Source organism: Solea solea, chromosome 1 (assembly GCF_958295425.1).
Source record: "Solea solea chromosome 1, fSolSol10.1, whole genome shotgun sequence".
NCBI classification, from domain to species: Eukaryota; Metazoa; Chordata; class Actinopteri; order Pleuronectiformes; family Soleidae; genus Solea; species Solea solea.
In genome coordinates, this window is record NC_081134.1 from 10,536,049 (window position 1) to 10,555,684 (window position 19,636).

General features: G+C 41.9%; 1 protein-coding gene across 4 annotated transcripts; it reads right to left on the reverse strand.

The window, feature by feature from the left end:
* Positions 1 to 313: 313 nt before the first annotated feature.
* LOC131455267 (transcriptional repressor p66 alpha-like) lies at positions 314 to 17,384 on the reverse strand. 4 transcript variants are annotated; one of them, XM_058622828.1, is made up of 11 exons: positions 17,236 to 17,384; positions 8,890 to 9,494; positions 5,841 to 5,970; positions 5,213 to 5,341; positions 5,014 to 5,091; positions 4,816 to 4,935; positions 4,434 to 4,637; positions 3,921 to 4,182; positions 3,016 to 3,440; positions 2,806 to 2,929; positions 314 to 1,484 (listed from the first exon to the last, which is right to left on the reverse strand). In XM_058622828.1, the coding sequence occupies exons 2-11, from the start codon at positions 9,489 to 9,491 to the stop codon at positions 1,345 to 1,347; spliced, it is 2,214 nt and encodes a 737-aa protein (XP_058478811.1). In that variant the 5' UTR covers positions 9,492 to 9,494; positions 17,236 to 17,384; the 3' UTR covers positions 314 to 1,344. The 4 variants fall into 4 exon arrangements, with proteins under 4 accessions (XP_058478811.1, XP_058478786.1, XP_058478794.1 ...); XM_058622803.1 differs by having other exon boundaries at positions 2,671 to 2,929; XM_058622811.1 differs by lacking the exon at positions 17,236 to 17,384 and adding an exon at positions 16,945 to 17,079 and having other exon boundaries at positions 2,671 to 2,929.
* Between the last annotated feature and the right edge of the window lie 2,252 nt (positions 17,385 to 19,636).

Below are 19,636 nucleotides of genomic sequence, written 5' to 3' on the forward strand. Positions count from 1 at the left end.
GTCATACTACTGCTGAGGTTTGGATGCAGTTTCAGTGTGAAAGGTAAAAACTATAGCCAACAAACTAAAGACACACATGAACATAACATAAATAATAATAATAATAATAATAATAATGACCTTCATGAGATACATCACATTGCTTGTGAGCCAGGAGTCTCAGTCTCAACAATAAACCAAGCAAAAGACTGAGGTTTGATTCACTTGGATGAACCAACTCAACCCAATAACAAATGTCATATTTGCATCCAGTGACTTTTTTTCCCTTCACTGTTTTACTGGATTCAAAAACAATTTCCAAAAAAAGCAAGTCTTTAAAATGTATATTTTTATTATTTCTTAAGGAGCTAGGAAAAAGTAAACCAAATAATTTTTTAACATAGGTTTATACAAAGCAATTGAAGTCAGGAAGCAGAGACATTATGCAATATGGTGAGAGGGGACAAGATAAAAAAGGTCTTGTGTCTTCCACAGTCTTGGTAACTAGGAGAGGTTCCCTTAAACAACCGACTCAAGTATGTGCTGGATACTGCATGGGTTATGGTTAGATCAATTGGAGGCAACATCTCTGGCTCCAGTGTGGCAAATTCAGCTCCTTCAGAGTCTGCATTATCTCAGCGATGACAAAAACATTCAAAAAATAATATTACAATGGTGACATTAATATAAAAATCGGCAAATTACAGATGGTAATTACAGGTGAATTACAGAACAACACCGTGCTCCTTCAGCTCAGGTGCAAAACAAACAGAAAAGTTAGGGGTCCGCATGCTGTTAAACAGGGGGGAAAAAATACAAAGCTAGGACAAACTCTTCACTTGTGGAAACCACAATATACAGAGTGATTTTTAACATCAGTCAAAAAAAAATAACTTAATGTAAATACAAAATAAATTCAAACCTCAAAAGCTACAGGGAAGATGTACGGAAACATTTTACAACTTACTTATTTTTGTTTCTGCTTATAACAAACATATTCTTAAAGTGAACTCTTGGGTATGACTATAACCATTCAAGTGTCAACGGCTGGGTCTGTTTCACCCACATCATCACTGCTATGTCGGCCCAATCTGGAGGACGTAAGCACCCAGAGCAAAGCCCTTCAAGTATTTGTATGTTGTTTGTTGTTTTTGCCTTAATCAAATCAAATCAATTTCTGCACAATATCAAAATAACCGCAAGAAAAACAAGAGAGGGGAAAAAAAAGAAAAAGAAAACATCAACATCATCATCATTTGTGAGATTGTATTTGCTTAACAGTCCACCAGGGGGTGCTGTTGACCTTGTTGTCAGAGCTGAGGAACTTGGAACAGAAACCTAACAAAGAATGGAAGAGTATTTGAGTTATTTCCATGTGTTTGCAGTCTGCGAGATGTTCGAGCGCGAGGGGATCATTCCCAGCAGGTACTCCCTCTGACGAGCGTCCACAGTGGCGGACATCTTGTGACCTGTCAGGCTGGGGTTCACGTAGGCCATGGTCACCCCTGTGAACATGCAATACAAGATCGGGTCAGAGTTTGGATCGTGTAGCATGTGGTCGGTTTAAAACTTTTTGGAGTTGCATTAGGAAAAAAAAGCAGTTCAACTTGACACCTGGATATTTAGCCACACGTCCCCACCATAGAGTTTGGATAAGAATTGGAAGTAGGACGGAAGTAACTACGTCTCCCAGGCAACTCAGCTGGTTGCAAAAAGAACTCACTTTGAATACAGGTCTATGGGAAATTTAGCTTCCCTTTACACATTCCCTTTCCTGAGGAGTTAATGGTTTTAGCTCTTTGTCAATACATTTAACAAACTGTGTTCCCATTGACAGGAAAACAGATGATAAACACAGCACATATGAGTGGATAATATTGCGATGGAAAGCTGGCATCATCCAATCGGTTTTTTAAATGTTCAAACTGCCAATCTTGAGGCTTCACAAGAGGAGTTTGTTTCGCAACCAGATGATTGCATCCATTTGTATATACAGTCTGTTCTCCACACAATACTAAAGATAAACTAAATCTATCATTTTCACTCTCAGGTATAGAAGTGACACCCAGGGGGGGAAAAACCACCAGAGGGACTACAGTGGGAAGATGGAGCATCTGCTGAGGGGGAGCTGGAGAGTAGGACTGCCTTGTCCATAAAGCATTTCCTCCTGCATGTTTCTTAACAGTTTTTGTCTAGTATGTGATTACATGTGAGAAATGTAATCTTGGTAAACGATGCCTTAAAAAGGTCCAGTGTGTAAGAATTAGTGACATCTAAAGTGAAGCTGCAGATTGCGACTCCTCCGCTCACCCTTCCCTTTCCCAAGCGCTTCAGGGGACGATGGTGGTGTTTGCCTATCAGAAAAGACTCTCTGCTGTTTCCTCCATCTTCTTTGTTAGTTTAAGCATTTGGATTACAAGGGCAGAGCCTTTCTCCTTTGTTTGTGTAGTTAGACTCCACCTCAAAATGCAAAACTCACCCTCTAGTCTAGCGATTGTACACAAATACAAACATTGTTATGGGTAGTGTACTAAATTTCTACCAATAAACCTCCCAGATGTTACACACAGGACCTTTAACACTAGCGAATTTAAATTTAGGATTTGAAAGGACTGCTTTGGGACCAGACAGGAGTTTGAAAGAGAGCAGATGTCAGGCGCCAGAGTTGGGCTGGTATTAATGTGAGTCTACCTTTGCTGCTGTTGCTCTGCTTCTTCCATGCAGTGGATGATGCACTACCTCCGCTGATATGCCTGCCGCCGCGGAATCCACTGCTGCTCACCTTTGAACTCTGGACAGAACGCTGGGAAACATGGGCATGCTTACCTGGCCGGCTGACCAAGGCTGCGGCCGCCACTGCACTCTGCAGCTGGGAGGAGGAGGAGAAGGAATGGGGGACACCTCTCACCCCCACTGATGAGCCACCGTGGGACAGCTGTCCCTCGGAACTCTGTGGGGTTTTGAGACACACAGAGTTGACTTACCGGGCCGTTGTTTGCATGAATGTTTATTTAAAAGAAAAAAAAAGATTCCAACCTGCTTAATGGAGTGATGGTGAATGATGTTGGCTGCTCGACTGGCCTGGTGGTGGTGCTGCAGGGAGGACGCTCTGGCATGAACCTGTTTCAGATGCTGAGACACAAGCTGCTCTGCCTTCATCGATGAAGACGTCGATGAAGAGGACGAGGAGCTACCGTGGGAGACCAGCGAAGACGTCTGCTGAATGATCCGCTGCTCGATTTCCTGCTCTTGTTGCAGCGCTTTAACAAACGCAGCTTTCAGCCTGCTGGTATGCTCCGCTTTCAGAGCCTTTTTCTGATTGGACGACATGCAGTCTTCACAGAGCATTGTTCCACCTTTAGTCTTGTCTTGCCTCCAGCGGCAGGTGAAGTCCGTCTTGCACTGACTACAGATGAAAGGCTCTTTGACGACAGGCTTGGACAGTGCTACACCTGTCTTTCCTGGATGGACAGAGATGGGACACACACACACGCAGACGTGCAGGGAGACTGGTTAAATATTTTCATAATTATAATCGATCATCTAATGTTGGGAAATACCCAGTTTTGCGTGTGTGTGTGTGCACGCGCTACAGACGTCTAGCTGACCATTTTCAACTCTGCCTTTGCAAAAGTTAACCATCTATTTCACGGCCCCCATCAAATTCATTTCAAGGGCAATTTCCGATATTTAGGGGCATTTTGCTTCAGAACGCCACTGATTGTCTACCGTTGTCCTGACAAAGAGGAATAATAAAGTCAATCTGAATAATAATAATAATAATAATAATAATAATAATAATAATAGGCAGTAAAATGAAAACCCCCCCCGTTTGAAACAAATCCCCAGTGTGATATAACAAAAATGCTAATATATTCTGTGTATCATAACCAAGAGCGGCAGCAAATCCTCATAATTAAGAGGCCAGAGTTAGTTTTTACCTCTATGGATAGTATCCAGCAGGTTATGCACCACTTCCTCAAGTCCTACCAGGTAGATGAACTCATTATTGGCTGCTGAGGGTAGGAAGTTGAACTCTGGGGCGGGGGGCTTGGGCGGTGGGATCTCCAAGAGGGTCTTTTCCAATTGTTTCCGTAGCGCGAGTTTAGCAGCAGCTTGGCGACTGGCTGGAGAGTCGTTCACACTGACCCCAGACACACTGCTGCCTCCTGAGGGGGAGCCTTTCAAATTAACTGCCGAGGCCTTTTGAAAAAGAAGCAAAGACAAGACAAGGACATAGATTTACACATTCAGTCAAAATAAAGAAATTACAAGTGTTTACAAATACCGTCAATCAACTTGAACAACTCTTTTGACCTCAATAGTAGTTGTAGGAGCCAGTGTTGAGTTAATTTAGTTTAGGGTTAGTTTAAGTGGTTGGTGCAGGCTGTTACAGTGTCATTTGTGAACAGTTAAAGTAGTTAACTGTTGGCCTTAAGCCTTTGATTACTGACCAGCATGTTAGCACTATTTCCAACTCTGATGAGGCCAGACTGGACCAAGCCTCTCTGGCCCTGTAATGCAGTGGTTGAGGTCCTGGGGCCCAAAATAAGAGGAGGGGGTCCTGAACCTCCGGAGGCTGCCGACAACTGCTGCTGCTGATGCTGCTGATGCTGCTGCTGCTGCTGCTGCTGATGCTGCTGACGGAGAGCCTGGATCTGTTGTGGAGAGATCATGAGTTTGAACGTGGACAAATGCTCTCAGAAATTAAGTTCTTTTTTATTTTTGATAAACTATTTGAAGAGAAGAGACATTTAAAAAGGGACATACACACATACACATGCTAATGTGGAGCCTGTCAGCTTCAACCTATGTCGAAATTCCACCATGACTCACCTGTGCCCCTCCAATCAGAGGTGGGATGATGATCTGGGAGCCATGTTTGGACAATACCTGCTGTCCTCCTCTCACCAGTGGCGGAGGGATGACCGTGCCTGAACTCCTGCCTGTCAAGATCTTGTCAGAGAAAACCACCGACCGTCAGAGAGAGAGCGTGAACCACACTGTGAGGGTGTGTGATGTTAGGGCACTGACCTGCTGAGAACCTTTATTGCTTGCAATCGTTCCTCGAATCAAAGGAGGAGGAGCAGAGGAGCCGCACAGACCTGAGTGCTGTAAAGAAAAAAAACACAACAGAGATTTATATTAAAGTACAAATAGAAAGCTGAAAATGGAGGCTTGTGTTACAGGGATGTGTGACCCTGTGCTGCTGTGGGTAATAACTGTTGTTTACCTTCTGGAGAGTGTCCCTCTGTATCTGGCTCTGTCGGAGTTTCTTCAGGAGAACCAGTTTGGCTTCCTCCAGTCTCAACTCCTCCTTCAGCTGCTTGATAATTTGCTCCCTTTCCGCCGGGCTGCTCTTCTACACCCACAAATCATAAAAAAAATCACTCACACCATGTTTCTGAATACCTCATCTGGCCCATGTGTTTTCAGTGAACCAGTCAACACCCAGATTACCAGCCACGTTATTCAAATCCAGCTCATCTACAACTTAAACGACAGTCACCTTGCATCTGAACTCAAAAACGTGTGTGTGCATAAATACCTTTTTGCGTGCGTCATCAACAACGTCACATTTTTGACGGTATTGAAGTGGGAGATATGCAACATCAGATTAACCCTTTAATTTCCCAAAGGAGAAATTCCAAAATGGAAGGTGGTGCAGCAACTTTGTGAGTGAGATTAACAGTAGCTCGAGAAGACTTCCGCAACACAGTTCAATGATATCACACATACAGTTTAGGCAAAAAGCTGCATGAATATCAAATCTGATCCAGGACTCACACGCTGATAGGATTTCTATGGCCAAAAAATCTGATGCGAGTCACATCTTGTAGTTTTATGTTTCTGGGTCTCACCATGAGGAGGTCCGTGTCCAGCTCCTTAATGTGGCTCAGGCCATTCATGGGAGGACTTGGGGAGTCATTATCTGACAAGATGATCACATCATCGTCCTCAGAGGATGGTGGGTGTTTCTCCTTTTTTATACTGTTGGACATAAGTGAGAAAATCACAATTTTGGAAAGTCAAACACTTTTTTTTTGTTCAGTGTACAGCACACAACATTATATCAGGGAAATATCAGTTCCGACTATAATTCCATTTTGTCATTTAATTTACTTACCCACTCAACATCCACTTTTCTACATTTATTTCCTCTTAAGTCGACTTAAGTTAAGACATCAGGGTTTAATGGCTGTAACACTAAGATATTATACACACACATGCTATACACTAAATACTAAAATTCATGGGACATTTCATGGGTCTGAATAATGTAAGGTTAAGAACATTAAATGGCTACTTGAGGGAAGGCAGGAGTACATTTTAACTGGCTTGAATATTAGAATTCTTCACGTCTGCTCCTCAAACACAATCATAATTTACGACCAAGGGTCGATCAAGCAAGTCCAGACATCTCTCCACCAGCTTCTCTTCATGTTGTTGCAGCATCAGTATTGAATGACAAAAGATTTAAAGCTACTCTATAGGTTTTACAGTCACAATGTAATGGACGAGAGGACAAACTTAACGATTATGGAAAGGTTTGACAGGCGTCTGAGCCATTTGTGTAGGACTAACTTTATTATACAAATTGTACTGTAGTATATGTGGGAATTTTGAAGGCAGTTAGGATCTGCCCTTGCTCCTCCATGCAAAATCATGGGAGCACATTTACCACTTAATTCCTAAAACCTCAACTGCATACTATCCCCGAGAGTAGATGATAGGGATGGGAATCACCAGAGACACCGTGATACGATATTATCACGATATTCAAGTCACGATACGATAGTATCATAATATTGCAAAATAATGAGTATTTGCGAACACATATACTCACAACAGCTCTAGTGAGAGTGAGCACTTGGCACTATCTAGTAGACAGAAATGTCAATTGATTTTTTTTATGCTAACCCACAAAACATTTGTTTATTTGTAACATCAGTTAAAAAATGTATGCTAAAAAGAAAATCGATACTTTGGTGTCCCAAAAGCAATATCATATCGCGATATTTCACTGTATCAACATTCCTTGACTAATGTCACTCACGTACTGAAGAATACAAGTAATGTTATCAATATAAAAAACAACGGTGGCCTTGTCGCTATGCAGATCATGCATTTTCATGAGGTATAGGAAGTCGTTCCAGTCGAAGCATGACAACATGAGGCTTGTCTCTCCATCCCTGGGTGTGTGTATGTGTGTGTTAGTCTCTCCTCTGGGTTTAGCGCCATCATCACTTCCTGTGGATTAATCACTTCTCTTCCAAAGTCACATGACCTTAAAGTCATCGTCACGTGACACACTCACTTTTCCTCCTGTCCTCCCCTCCCCTCACTGTTCCTTCCACTGTGGAAACCATAGCAACGACCGGCTAGAACCGGTTTGTGACACACGGCTTCATTTTGTGTGAGGGGAGTTTTTTAGGGTTCAGGTGGTGAGTGGGGGAAAATGGAGGTGGACTGAGCAAGAAAGTTAAACATCACCTCTGGAGCACAACAACCCCCACCTTCCCCACCCTCACCCCCACCCCTCCATACACAGTAAGTTTTGAAAAACATCAGGGGAATAAAAGTAGTTTGAAACATTCATAGTCTTTTAGATGTAATTGTCACGTATCCCTTCATAAATTCCCATAATTGAACTGTTTGAAAAAAACAAACTTAGAAAAAAAGAGTGTTTCAGAGAAAGCAGACTGCTTCTATATAAATAAAGGCCACATCCACACCTGGTATGAACATCCATCTTAAGAGATCTAATCACAAGTGGACAGTACTAGTCGTTTTACATGGAACCAATGTGTACCAGATGCTTCTCCTGTGATCAGATCTTCCTATTAGCACACTAAAAAATATGTAATCCCGTTATGGCGCAAATATGACGCATTTATACAGAATAAACACTTTGGACGTGCGCAGAGTTGTCCGATTGTCCGAAAATTGTAGAAGAGGAAGCCTCACTTCCACCTGTATTGTAAACACCAACGTTGTCACTGCTCACAGCCTCGGACGTTCCTCCTTCACTCGTCTCCTTGCTGTGCACCATTGATTTAATTTCCCTCCTCTCATATTGGTGACATTCATTTGGTCTTTTTTTTTTTTTTTTTTATAAATGGAGCTACATTCTGTTCTTCAAACACAAATTTTGCTTCCTCCATTCTCCAAAATGAAGCTACAGGCACGGCAGTTCTGTGTTGAGTCCAGAGTAGCAATGTCCTGCAATGTTTCTATTAATATTAAAAGTGTAATGATGTCACATTTACTTAGAGCACAGTCACATGATAACACGACACAGGACGTCAGTCAGCTGATCGGAATAACTGTCATTAACCACCCACATTGATTGGAATGAAATGTCTTTCCATTTTTTATTACAATCGGGCTTTTATTCTGGTTAGTTGTGTCCATGTAAACAGTGTATTTGCGAGTGTGTCTACCAGAGTGACAGGTAGAGACAGAGTAAGAAAATAAAATTGTGAGGAGACGAGTGAATTGTAGCACTACTCATGTTGCTCTAATACAAAATAAGATTTTACCCATCAGGAAAAAAACCTATGGGATTTAGTGTTAAGATTGTAGTCCTGGCTACAAATAAATCGACTTATGGACCTTTGGAGGCATAAAACTGTGACATCAGGTGACTTAGCAAGTCTCTAAAAACTTCATGAGGGCGAATTTGCATTACCAGATGTAAAACGTGGCCACCTCCGAATGTGTTCTGAAGAGGCCCTCAAGATGCTTTGGGTGCATTCAGACTCAAACTTGGAGCTGAACACTTATGATCAGATCACTCAAGACGGATGTGTCAGTTTCCTATACGATCATATCATTGCTTTTATTTCCCTGACCTTGTATGTTTTTTAAATTGAAATTATAATGTTATTGTAATGAAGCATTCCTCACCCTTTGGATGTGCTCATGTCCACAGGCTGCTCTCCCGTCTGAACTTCCACTTTAATGGTGGCCTTCACCTCGCCTGCAGCTAGCATGCCACTGGACGCCTTTGACTCTGTTGGTCTGGCCTGGTTCCTTGTATCGATAGCGGACTCCATCTTGTTGACTTTATTGTTGCAGTCAGTCTGATTGTCTGATTTGGTTTCAGCTGTGTGTGGTTCAGCTGTGTGTGGGTCAGCCGTGTGTGGGTCAGCCGTGTGTGGTTCAGCCGTGTGTGGTTCAGCCGTGTGTGGTTCAGCCGTGTGCTGTCCCCTGGTTAGATCTTGATCATCCTTCACCTGCTGGGAGGCCAATGGTAACACTAAGGGTAACTGCAGCCGGCTCTGCTCTAGCTCCATCTCTGATTCGGGGCTAGTCCTGTTCTGACCGTCCTGCAGCAAAGCAGGGTCGGGTTCTGGTTCAGATTGTGCTTGTGCTGCGGTTCCAGAAAGGTCCAATTTAGGCTTTTTGCTTTCATTTTCAGCATCTGAGAGTTCTCCAGACTGTGGAGCAACCTCCTTCTCCAGTAGCCTCTTCTGGCTCCTTGTCTGGCGGACGGCCTCCTCAGACATCCCCTGCAGAAAAAAGAAGAAATAACTTATTTGGACTGTAAATTGATACAGGAACAAAGCTGCAGGTCAAGTCCCATGACTCTGTGGCCATACAATATGTCCCACAGACCAGAGTCATTTTGTTTCATATTTCATCAGAACAGCCAAGCCTCAAACCCAAACTATAAAGAACTGGAAATGCCCTTTTAATGGCATGTGTAATCTGTAAACAAGTGCATTACTAGCACTGATAGGAGCTAACATGACCAAATTCCTATGTATATTTATGTCAAAAGGTTAATGTGGTCAACACATCATGACAGGTCTATTATCTTGCTTGAAACCAAAGAAATTTAAGATGTGGAGAAACTGCAATCAAATTTTAATATAAAACAAAAAATATATATAGGACAATATTGTAATAGGCAGTCAACAAATAACAACCAATGAACTTTTCATTTTTATGTACTCACAACGTACTCCTGCCAATGTTTTAGGACCTTGTGAGATACAGATTAATGGGGTTGTAATGACTCCAGCGAAACACTCAGCATGTTCCTTCATAAGTTTGTCTCAGATAGTCAAATACATTTGTCTTATCACCTGTGGATGTGTCGACTATTGGCAGACAAAGGTTTACCTCTGGTGTTTTTTCATTTGCAGTCAGGTGAGATAGCGTTTCTTTAGCTCCTTTGTCATGTATGACATGTATGAAAGTGTAAAGTGACTGACTATTGCTTGATCGATGACAAAAAATAAGTCAGATCACAACCCTGACCCAACTGACAGAGCTATTACTAATAACCCTCTTGCTGCACATTTCTGATTGTGTGCCTTTCATTTCAGAACTGAAGCAGAAAATAATGACCTTGAATCAGTGGCAAAAGAGTCATGGTTACTAGACAAAACATGGAGAATTAGTGAGATCACATGACCAAGATGTTGACTTATTTCAAAACATCCAATTATCCAAATTTGAGTCTAAACAAAAAACCAAAGGAAGAGAAAGGAAAGTGAATAAGGAGTTCTCAGTAAGCACTCTGTGTACAGAACAACGTGGGGGGAACTACAGATCACTTGACTGCAACAACATTATCTTGTGAAGAGGGTTAACAGCCAAAACACTGCAGAGAGACATCAAACAGCTGGAAGAACACACAACTCGTAATCAAATCAGAGTTAAAAGGAACTTAGTGGAACATCTAAAATGTACTGGAGCTTGATTTTTGTTCAAATATTCATAATGACCAGTGACGAGGAATACTTAAGTTATTTATCATGCACAAGTGAAACATTTCTTATTTATTTCAAAGACTATCTTGTGTATAATAACCTCCCTTTCTGAGTCTGGCAACAAAGAGATCCATGATGGTTTCATTTCCATTGTACTAAAAATTCAGAGTGAACCCACAGCCATCGTGTGCAGCAGCTTTTTGTGTCAGACAGAGGCGTGAATGTGTGTGTGTGCTCATAGATGTGCATCGATAAATGGCGAACAGACAAGCATCCCTGCTGTGTTGAGTCAGAAATGAGAAGGGATGCAGGGAGATGGTGGACCACATGGGTCAATACAGGTTTACTTTTAGATTTAGATAATGGCCTCCCATGTCATTATGTGACTCCACCGCCCATGCATTTTCCACATCAGTTTACACAGAACCATAAATGTATAGTAGACTACACGGCTTTTCAATATCACAAGCTGAGAGATTGAGTCCCTTGAACCAACAATTCAATGAGCTCTCACACGTCACTCAGTATCTACACAGGTGTGAAGAAGTGAGAATTAGCAGGGTTTGAACTTTTAAGCTTATTGCAAAATGCAAATGCAAATGTCATCACTTTTCAGATGCAGTGCACTCCGTGATGCTAAATCAACTGTATTTATCTTCAGTTCAGGGGTACACTCTCCATCGCAGGGCCATAACACATTCACACAGACGGTCAGTAGACTGTCCATTTAACCTCTGCATGTTTTTGGACTGTGGGAGAAAACTGGAGTACCTGGAGAAAACCCTGGGTCATGAACCCAGGTCTTTTTGCTGCAAGGCAACAGTACTATCCATTACTCCACCGTGTGGCCCCACAGGATTTAACTAACCAGAATAAGTGCAATGTAAATTTCAAAAACCAAGACTTCAACCAAGAGGGTTAAACACAAGTAGATTTCATCATCGGGTAAACACAGGATATGAATTATGCTCACAAAAAAGAAAAAATCAAAACATGATTACTGAATGATCGAGTCCTTCCAACTCTGCTGAATACCTTGGTCTGCCCAGCAACATACTACAGGAAGCCATGGTTTTTGTTTGAGGGGGGGGGGGACTACAATTAACCCTTGCAACCTGGGCCATTTCTTTTTAACACGTACCACATATAATCGTATCTCCTCCCCTCCCTGTTCTTGGAATGGTCATAGCAGCAAGCACTCAGACACTCAGTGTCGATGATGCATCTATACTAAATACTGTACATAGAGTCACAATGCAGCATACAGAGCAATTATCTGACGCCAGCACTGCCCAAGTTGTTTTATACTCTGACATCACTCTAAGACACACATGACATGACCCTTCCCAGGATTCACTGGGACACACAAAGCACTTTTCCTGAGAACCGGTTTAAACTGGTTGGCTAGTGTGTGTGTATGTGTTTGTGTGTGTGTGAGTGTGTGTGTGACTGAGAGAGAAGCTGAAGCTAGTTTTAACCCTTCAGGTGCTGGTGGTTCTACAGTCATGGCCATTATACAGTATGTGTGTATGTGCGAGAGTGAGTGTGTGAGTGGTTGTGTGAGTGGTTACGTGTGTGTGCGTGTGTGCGTGTGTGTGTGTGTGTGTGTGAGGGGTGATTGTAGTAACAATGGTGTTATCAATTGTGGTGCATACAGCTGTGAGATGATGCTGGTTGAAGAAGTTAGACATGGGGAACGCAGCCATCCCCAACCTCACTGACCCTATCTTTGTAACAGGGGATCTGAATGGCTGACAGGTTTCACATTTCAGCTCCATGGCAGTTCACACACACATTTCCTTCAAGTACGCAAATGCACACACACACACACACACACACACAAAAAGGACGTGACATGTCCAGTGAGACGCCTCTAAAAACTGCTAAAACTGAAAGCAAAAGTCACCACGACAGATTTTCACGTTGAACATAAAAAGTTGACATACAGAACATACAGTTTGTTCACTAACTAACCATAAGGCTGGGGCCTACAAACTCGATTTATATCACGTTACAATCACTGGCACTGTCATGCAAATTAAAAAACACCATACTTTATAATCCAGATTACATTGATACTTTCCTTTAGAAAACACATCATTTTAGGTTTGAAACTCAAACAGACGCTGGAAATGATGAATCAGTTACCTGCACTCACTTCCTCCAAGTTAACACTTCCTTTCAATTTGAGTTTCACTTTATCGTTGGCCTATAATAAAAGAAATCCTTCCTCTGACATTTCACCATGGATGTTTTTCACCAATTGTACTTTCTAAAAACGAAGCAAAAAAACCACAGGGTAGAGATTTAGCTTCCAGTTTATGAATGGTCACATTACTTATGATATGTATTTTTAGGTGCGAGTTCTCAGATTACGTCTGAGATGGAGCTGAAACACTCATCTGGATGCAGACAGTTTTCATCTTAAAATGCAGTTTTCAAATGAAAACGTACTAGTATGGTATCACATGATAGTAGTAGACATGTAATGGCTGTTGGTGCCTGTCACTTTAATATTAACTTTTAGATTTAGAGTAAAAGTTGTACTCTTTAAACTGTATCAATGCAGCTGGACCAAAACATTTACACAAGGAAAACAACTTCCATTGCCTCAATTGTCTTTGCCAACAAAGCATTATTTCTCCACCCTTTTAAAGTATCTGTGCATTTCCCAGAATGCATTGGGGTCTTCCATTTTAGGGGCGAGCAACACTTCTGTACACAGAACACCAGGAGAGATAGGAGCCATGATATGGACATTTCTTTACTGTTTGTACTGTGATAACGCAATGTGTACTTGCTGCATGTTGACTGATGTTGCTTGTTAACGCAGAGGCTACTCGCATACACATTGTATTAGAAGTTGCGAACTCACAGGACTAGCCCATCGTTAACACTACTGCATTTTAAACATGCATAAAAACATGGAACGACCAATTTTAGATTGCCGTAATTTGATGATAAGCATCTGAAGAAAACAAAACAAAGGCTTATCAATGAATATTTCTCTTACTTTGAAACTTTGAATGTTACACCGCAGTGTGTGGAATACTGCTTTCTTAAGTTACTTCATAGGAAAAAATATCAAAACAGTATAATAAAGAACCAAAATACTTTATCTAGAAGGATTAAGGAATGAGGATAAAAGAATGAAGATGGGCACTTTGAAGAGTGATAAAGAGACTGAGGAGATGAGAAAGCAGTTGGGTGGAGAACTCTGAGCTGTGCTGTAGAACTTTGAACAGCATTTAAGAGTGCAGCATTGTGAGGAAGAAGGGTGAGAAAAGGATGAAACTGAAGAGATGAGAAGAACTGAGATAAAGAACTTCAAACTGTGGAGGGCAGCATTACACCTCTCAGTGTACAGCCTGCTGATATTAGAAGATGAAAATTATTCATGGCTAATCTCGCCATGATTCCAATAACTTATTAGGTTTATTATCATATCATTAAGATACAATGAATGTATTAATACAGTATATTGTATATCGTGTCTATACAAACAAGACTTCTTAAACACAAGTGTAAAAAGGGCTGAGATAAACTGAGTTATTGAACTTCATCACAGGAGCAATGATGATAAGCGCTGATCTAATCAAAGTTAATTGTTCTGTTACCAATTGCTGTGCCATTAAACCATAGTGATCACATCCACATTATCATATTGCACTGTGCTGGTTCTCGACTCATGGCGAGTGTGGCTTTCACAGAATACCTGAATATAATTTGGCATCAGGTTCCTATCACTATCAAAGGCACTGCTCATAAGAATCTACAGTTTATCTCTACTTTTCTGCTCCGTGTCTTCTTTTATTACCCCTCTGGTCACTCATGGATTATGTCAAACATCAGCCACTCAGTCAACCCTCAGTGAGGCATGCAGGTTCACAATGTCTGGCTACACATACAGTATGAATTTTGCATTGTATTTACCCAATGACAGACCTTTACCCTGTGTATTTTCACGCCACACTATGGTCTCAGGAAACTGCGCAGTCATACCTCCTTGTGAAATTGCTGCACCAGCAAAATGTTCTTATCAATTATCTGGCTATATGTCTGGCTAAATGATGATAACAATGATGGCCCCTCAGCACTACATTAAAACACACCCATGACACCCACTTCAGTAAAGCATAATTTAATCATTTGGATTTGGATGTTACAGCCAAAGCTATCATTTGTGGGTCACTGTTCAATTAAATAACTGCTCCTAATGAGTCAGTATTTTATACAACTAGCCAGAACAAAAACAACAAAGAGAAAATGGCTCCCTATATATATATATATATGACAAAATCATGTAGGCTAACCCAAACAGCTGCCCTGTGACCCCTGCAGTCACTACAGCAGCTTAAAATGTGGCCAGCAGATGACCCTTTGAGGAACAGTGGCTGGTTACACAACAACACTGACTGATGTGTGATCAGTGTAACAGCTCTTTCTGACTGTCCCAGTCTTGTTACTTAAACACCATGGATCCAGTCACTCAGGAATGAGAGGATGACCTGAGTGTTGTGAATACTGTGGATGTGCAACTGATGCACATGCCTGCCAGGTCAGGTAGTTCAGTAACAATCAAAGCAAAGCATTCTCTTCCATCCTAAATGCTGAACAGTTCTGGATAACCCCTTCACCCCGTTCTCACTGACAGCTTAACAACAACAGTGTAACAATGCACTTGTTTTGGTCAATGTAAATAACACTTAACATGGCCTTTGTTCACAAGAACAACTAAGTGTTCATTCTACACGTCCAAAGAGGCAATAAAGTCTCCAAAAAAAAGAGACCACTTCACCACCATATCCTCCCCAGTCCATGAAGGACTAAAGTGCCTGTGTTTACCAGCTCCATGTTTCTGTTTCCTCAATGTGTCTTAACATAAAACAAATCCCTTGGAACGACTCAAAATCTAAACACAGTCATGTTGAGCAGACAGATATAATCCTTATTGTGTGAACTCATTTGACGGTGGTCTGAATGTAACAGACATTCCACAAGCTTTTATTGTAAGTGCAAATGCCAAAATTGACTGATTTTAACAGATGACTGATACAATCTTTCAGGTTTTAGACCAAATTATGATTAGTTTAGTCTGATTAGGACATAATCAAAATAATAAAAAAAATAATAGTAGCACTTGAAATTCACCAATACGTGAGTTCATACTTGAGTTATTATCAGTGATGCTGATGAATTAATTTTAACGTTTTTGAAGAAGGAATGTGTAAAAATGGTGTGAGGGTAGAAATCCTGAGCTTCAGCTTTGTTTGTGTGTTTTTAACTACTTTATTTTCTGGTGTAAACTCACTACACTCATGGTGACCAGACTGGCCATAATGAGTCATGAACTAATTTCTGAGGCTTAAATTAAGGTTTGCATTGTGGATAAGTTTAGTGTTAGGGATTCCTTTATTATGGTTAAAGTTAGAGATAAGGTTTTGGTTAAGTTGGCCAAATTAATGGAAATAAATGTAGAGTCCTCACAAGAATAGCTGCACAAAACCTGTGTGGGGGAGCCACAGAGAGACGGTGTGTGTTTTGCGTGTGTGTGTGTGTGTGTGTGTGTTCAGCTTTAAGAGGAGGAAGACTACGGTTGTCACAGAGAGAAGTAGGAAGATTAGCTAGCAGATAGCGGAACCAACACTGGTGCCACTACCACGGGGCTTAAAGCGGGCATCAGCGGCCACCAGTACCGCTGCACAACACAGTACACCATCCAAAACCACAGCCAGCCCTTTAAAAACTAAACCCAGCCCACACAACATGTGCAACCAGCCGGCTTTTTCATTAATGACGCCGCCTCAGTGGAAGTGAGCGTGTTATTAGTTAGCGGGTTAGCATTAGCTATATGCCCACAAACAAAAACACGGAGCCACTTAAACTCGAATAAAAGCGGTTCAAGTGTGAACCGTAGAGATTGACAGGAAATAAACACCAGAGAGGCAAAAGTACTCCAGCCGGACAGCTGCCCGTCAACGTGTCCAACACAACCAGAACCGACCCCCTGTGACCTAACTGCACCCCGATGCGGGACAACCAGCAGCTCAGCAAGGGGACACAAACTTTCACCGTGCTGCGCTAAAGGTGAGGCTATGTGTGTCTCACCGGGACTGTTTACCTGAGTGTCCCCTCCCGACGAAAACCTTCCGAGTCTGAACTCATAAATTTCACCCTCCGGCCCACGGTATGAGCAGAGCTGAGCTTGCCGCCGACGACGACGTAACGTTTTAATCCTTACCTCATTTAACGACTTCTACAGACCAAAACCAAGTCCCGGGGTCATATTTACAAACTGCCACGCTCCCTAAAACATGAAATAAAAGACATTTTGGCCAAGCAAAGCCCCCCCCTCCTCTCCTCCCGGAGCTCAACCTTTGGCTCTGCGGAGAAGTGTTACTTTTCAACAGCCCATCAGCTTCTTTATCGTCACAGATAGGTGGAGGAAAACCTGGCTCCTCGACGAGTCCGAATAAAAGGCTCCCCTCAATCCACTCACTAAAAAACTTCAGCTTCACCTCAGTCAACTTACTCGGTCGCTTTGTCGCTCGTTCTTCGCCGATGGTCGACCAAGGAGTGTTTATTCTGCAGTTAACCTCGATAAATCGTTGTTCTTTTGAAATCCAGGGGATATCCTCTTTTTTTCGGCCCTCCCCGCTGCCGCGTCGGTTGCCAAATAATGCGCCTCAACACACATGGAGCCGCTGCGTCCTCTTCAGTGGGCATGCGCACCTCGGCATACCAGGGCGACAGGATCATGTCGTGAAGCCTCTGACCACCGAGGGCCCGAGCAAGACGTCAATGTTAGGGGTCTCGGACTGCACCGGGTGAGCCATGACTACACCAGTAACCACAAACACCTCCCCTCACACACACACTCACATTAAGTTACAATAATGACCTAGAAAAAAGTGAAAAGCATCAATCATTTACTGGTCTAAAGTTACAACCTCAAGATTCACGATTTCAAATTGCCCATGAATGTACCAAGTGCACTGGATGTGCTTTTAAGTTAAATATCAAATCATGACAGCTGAGAACTGGAGAAAGCGCTCAGAGAGCACAAACTTCCACCAGGGCTGCTCAGTTGAAGTGTTGTAACATTCCCCACAAATGTCACAAACAAAAACTGAATCCATTTCCAGACCATCACCAAAGTGTAATCAAAATCTGTCCTTTACCTTTTCAGGTGTGCTGCCCACAAACAAAAAAAACCTGTCAGATACAGAACCTGGAGGTGAAGATGCAACATGTTGTTTCATGTCAGTGTTTATAATTGCAATACACTGATGTTGTAACATTGCATAACTGATATACTGTACAAGTCAGCTAGACACAGCTGGTGAAGCAGTTACCGTGCCGTCTCAGACCAGCATAGCCCCAAGTTCAAGTAAGTCAGTTTTTGGTTATATGATCAACTGCAAATTTGTTTGTGAAACTTGAAACCCTGAAGGACAATCTTAAAAAAGGGTCTCATAAAAGGAATTAGTGTGTACATCTCATTTTTAGGACCAGTGTGTAAAAAATAGCAAGGGTGAAACTGCAGATTATAACAAACAGAGGACTCCTCCCCTCACCCCTCCTTTTCCCAAGCATGTCAGGAAACTAAAGTGGCCTTTGCATAACAGATATTCATTCTTGTTTGTCTGTCCCCCTTAAAATGCAAAACGCTCACTGTTCGTTCATTTGGGCTGCTGTAGAAACACGGTGGCGTAAGATGATGGCCTAAACACTCATACACACGTAAACATCAATTTCTGCCAATAAACCCTCCTAAATGTCACACACTGGACCTTTAATCATTAGCATGTATTACATATTAAATCATGTTTTATAGAATCACATAAGTCCACATATAACACAGCTGTGTTAATGAAAATGCCACCAATACATGACAACATAATACATGTTAATGTTTATGTCTATACACTGACATTGTGTATGGCCTGGGACGGATTATGAACCAGCGGGCCCCTGAGCACAGACTGGAAAAGGCCCAACACTCTCAGATCTCAAATGTGCTTTTTGTCAGTCACACCTGGCTAATAATAATAACAATAATAATTGAATAATATGATTAAGGGGCCCTATTGGACATATCATATTACTTAACCTTTGTTAGTTGACTGAGGGTCCCGTCAAAATATTAGGGGTGAATAACTTAGCTTAAGGGGCCCTATATAGATAATTACATAATAACCAGTGTTCTTTGGCTGAGGGCCCCTTTCAGATATCAGGGTTGAATAACATAAACCGTGGTATATGATTGAGGGGCCCCATTAAGAAATATCACACAACATAACCAGTGTTATTTGTCTTCAGGGCCCCATTTAAATATCAGGATGAATAATATAGTAGCAAAAATATCAGGATAGTAGCATAGAGGCTTGGGCTTCAGGGGCCCCTGGACCTGTCCAGTAATCCATCCGTGTGTATGGAAGTATGGGGCATCAGAGTTCAACGTGAATAGCAACAGCAAACTTGTGCAGCCTGCCCTGTGGCCCCCAATAGGTTAATTGAGCCTTGACGGGAAGGGCAGCACATTATAACCATGGATTAACATAGCTATAATATACTGGAAATATGCAGTATAGTGTAAACTTCTCCTTGTTTACAGTCTAAAAATGCCAGTATCAAATTATCCCCAACCTCTGTCTGACTTTGATCTTACACTCGCAACCTCACATTCATATTTACCTGTGAAACATGTCTGGATTCTTGTTACAACCTGAGCATTAAATTCCAGCACAAATCCTTAATTCTCCTGTGATTCAGATTACTGTAGGCCTGCAAAACCAACTTCACACTAACAGTAACAACCAAGTCAGTCAGTCTTGTAGTAATGACAGTGAGTTGTAGCACATACAATCTCCTGCGTCCCTTCAAAGAGTAAATTAATCCTCTCTCATCCACAAACACCCATTAAAAAAATG

Bases quoted from the DNA above. Each gene is read 5' to 3' on its own strand.
- LOC131455267 (XM_058622803.1), bottom strand. From the start codon at position 9,491: ATGTCTGAGGAGGCCGTCCGCCAGACAAGGAGCCAGAAGAGGCTACTG. The intron at 4,183-4,433 runs GTCAGTAATCAA...CTTTTTCAAAAG, and splicing joins GAAATAGTGCTAACATGCTG to GCCTCGGCAGTTAATTTGAA. The intron at 1,485-2,670 runs GTAGACTCACAT...GCATGTTCACAG, and splicing joins GCAGAGCAACAGCAGCAAAG to GGGTGACCATGGCCTACGTG.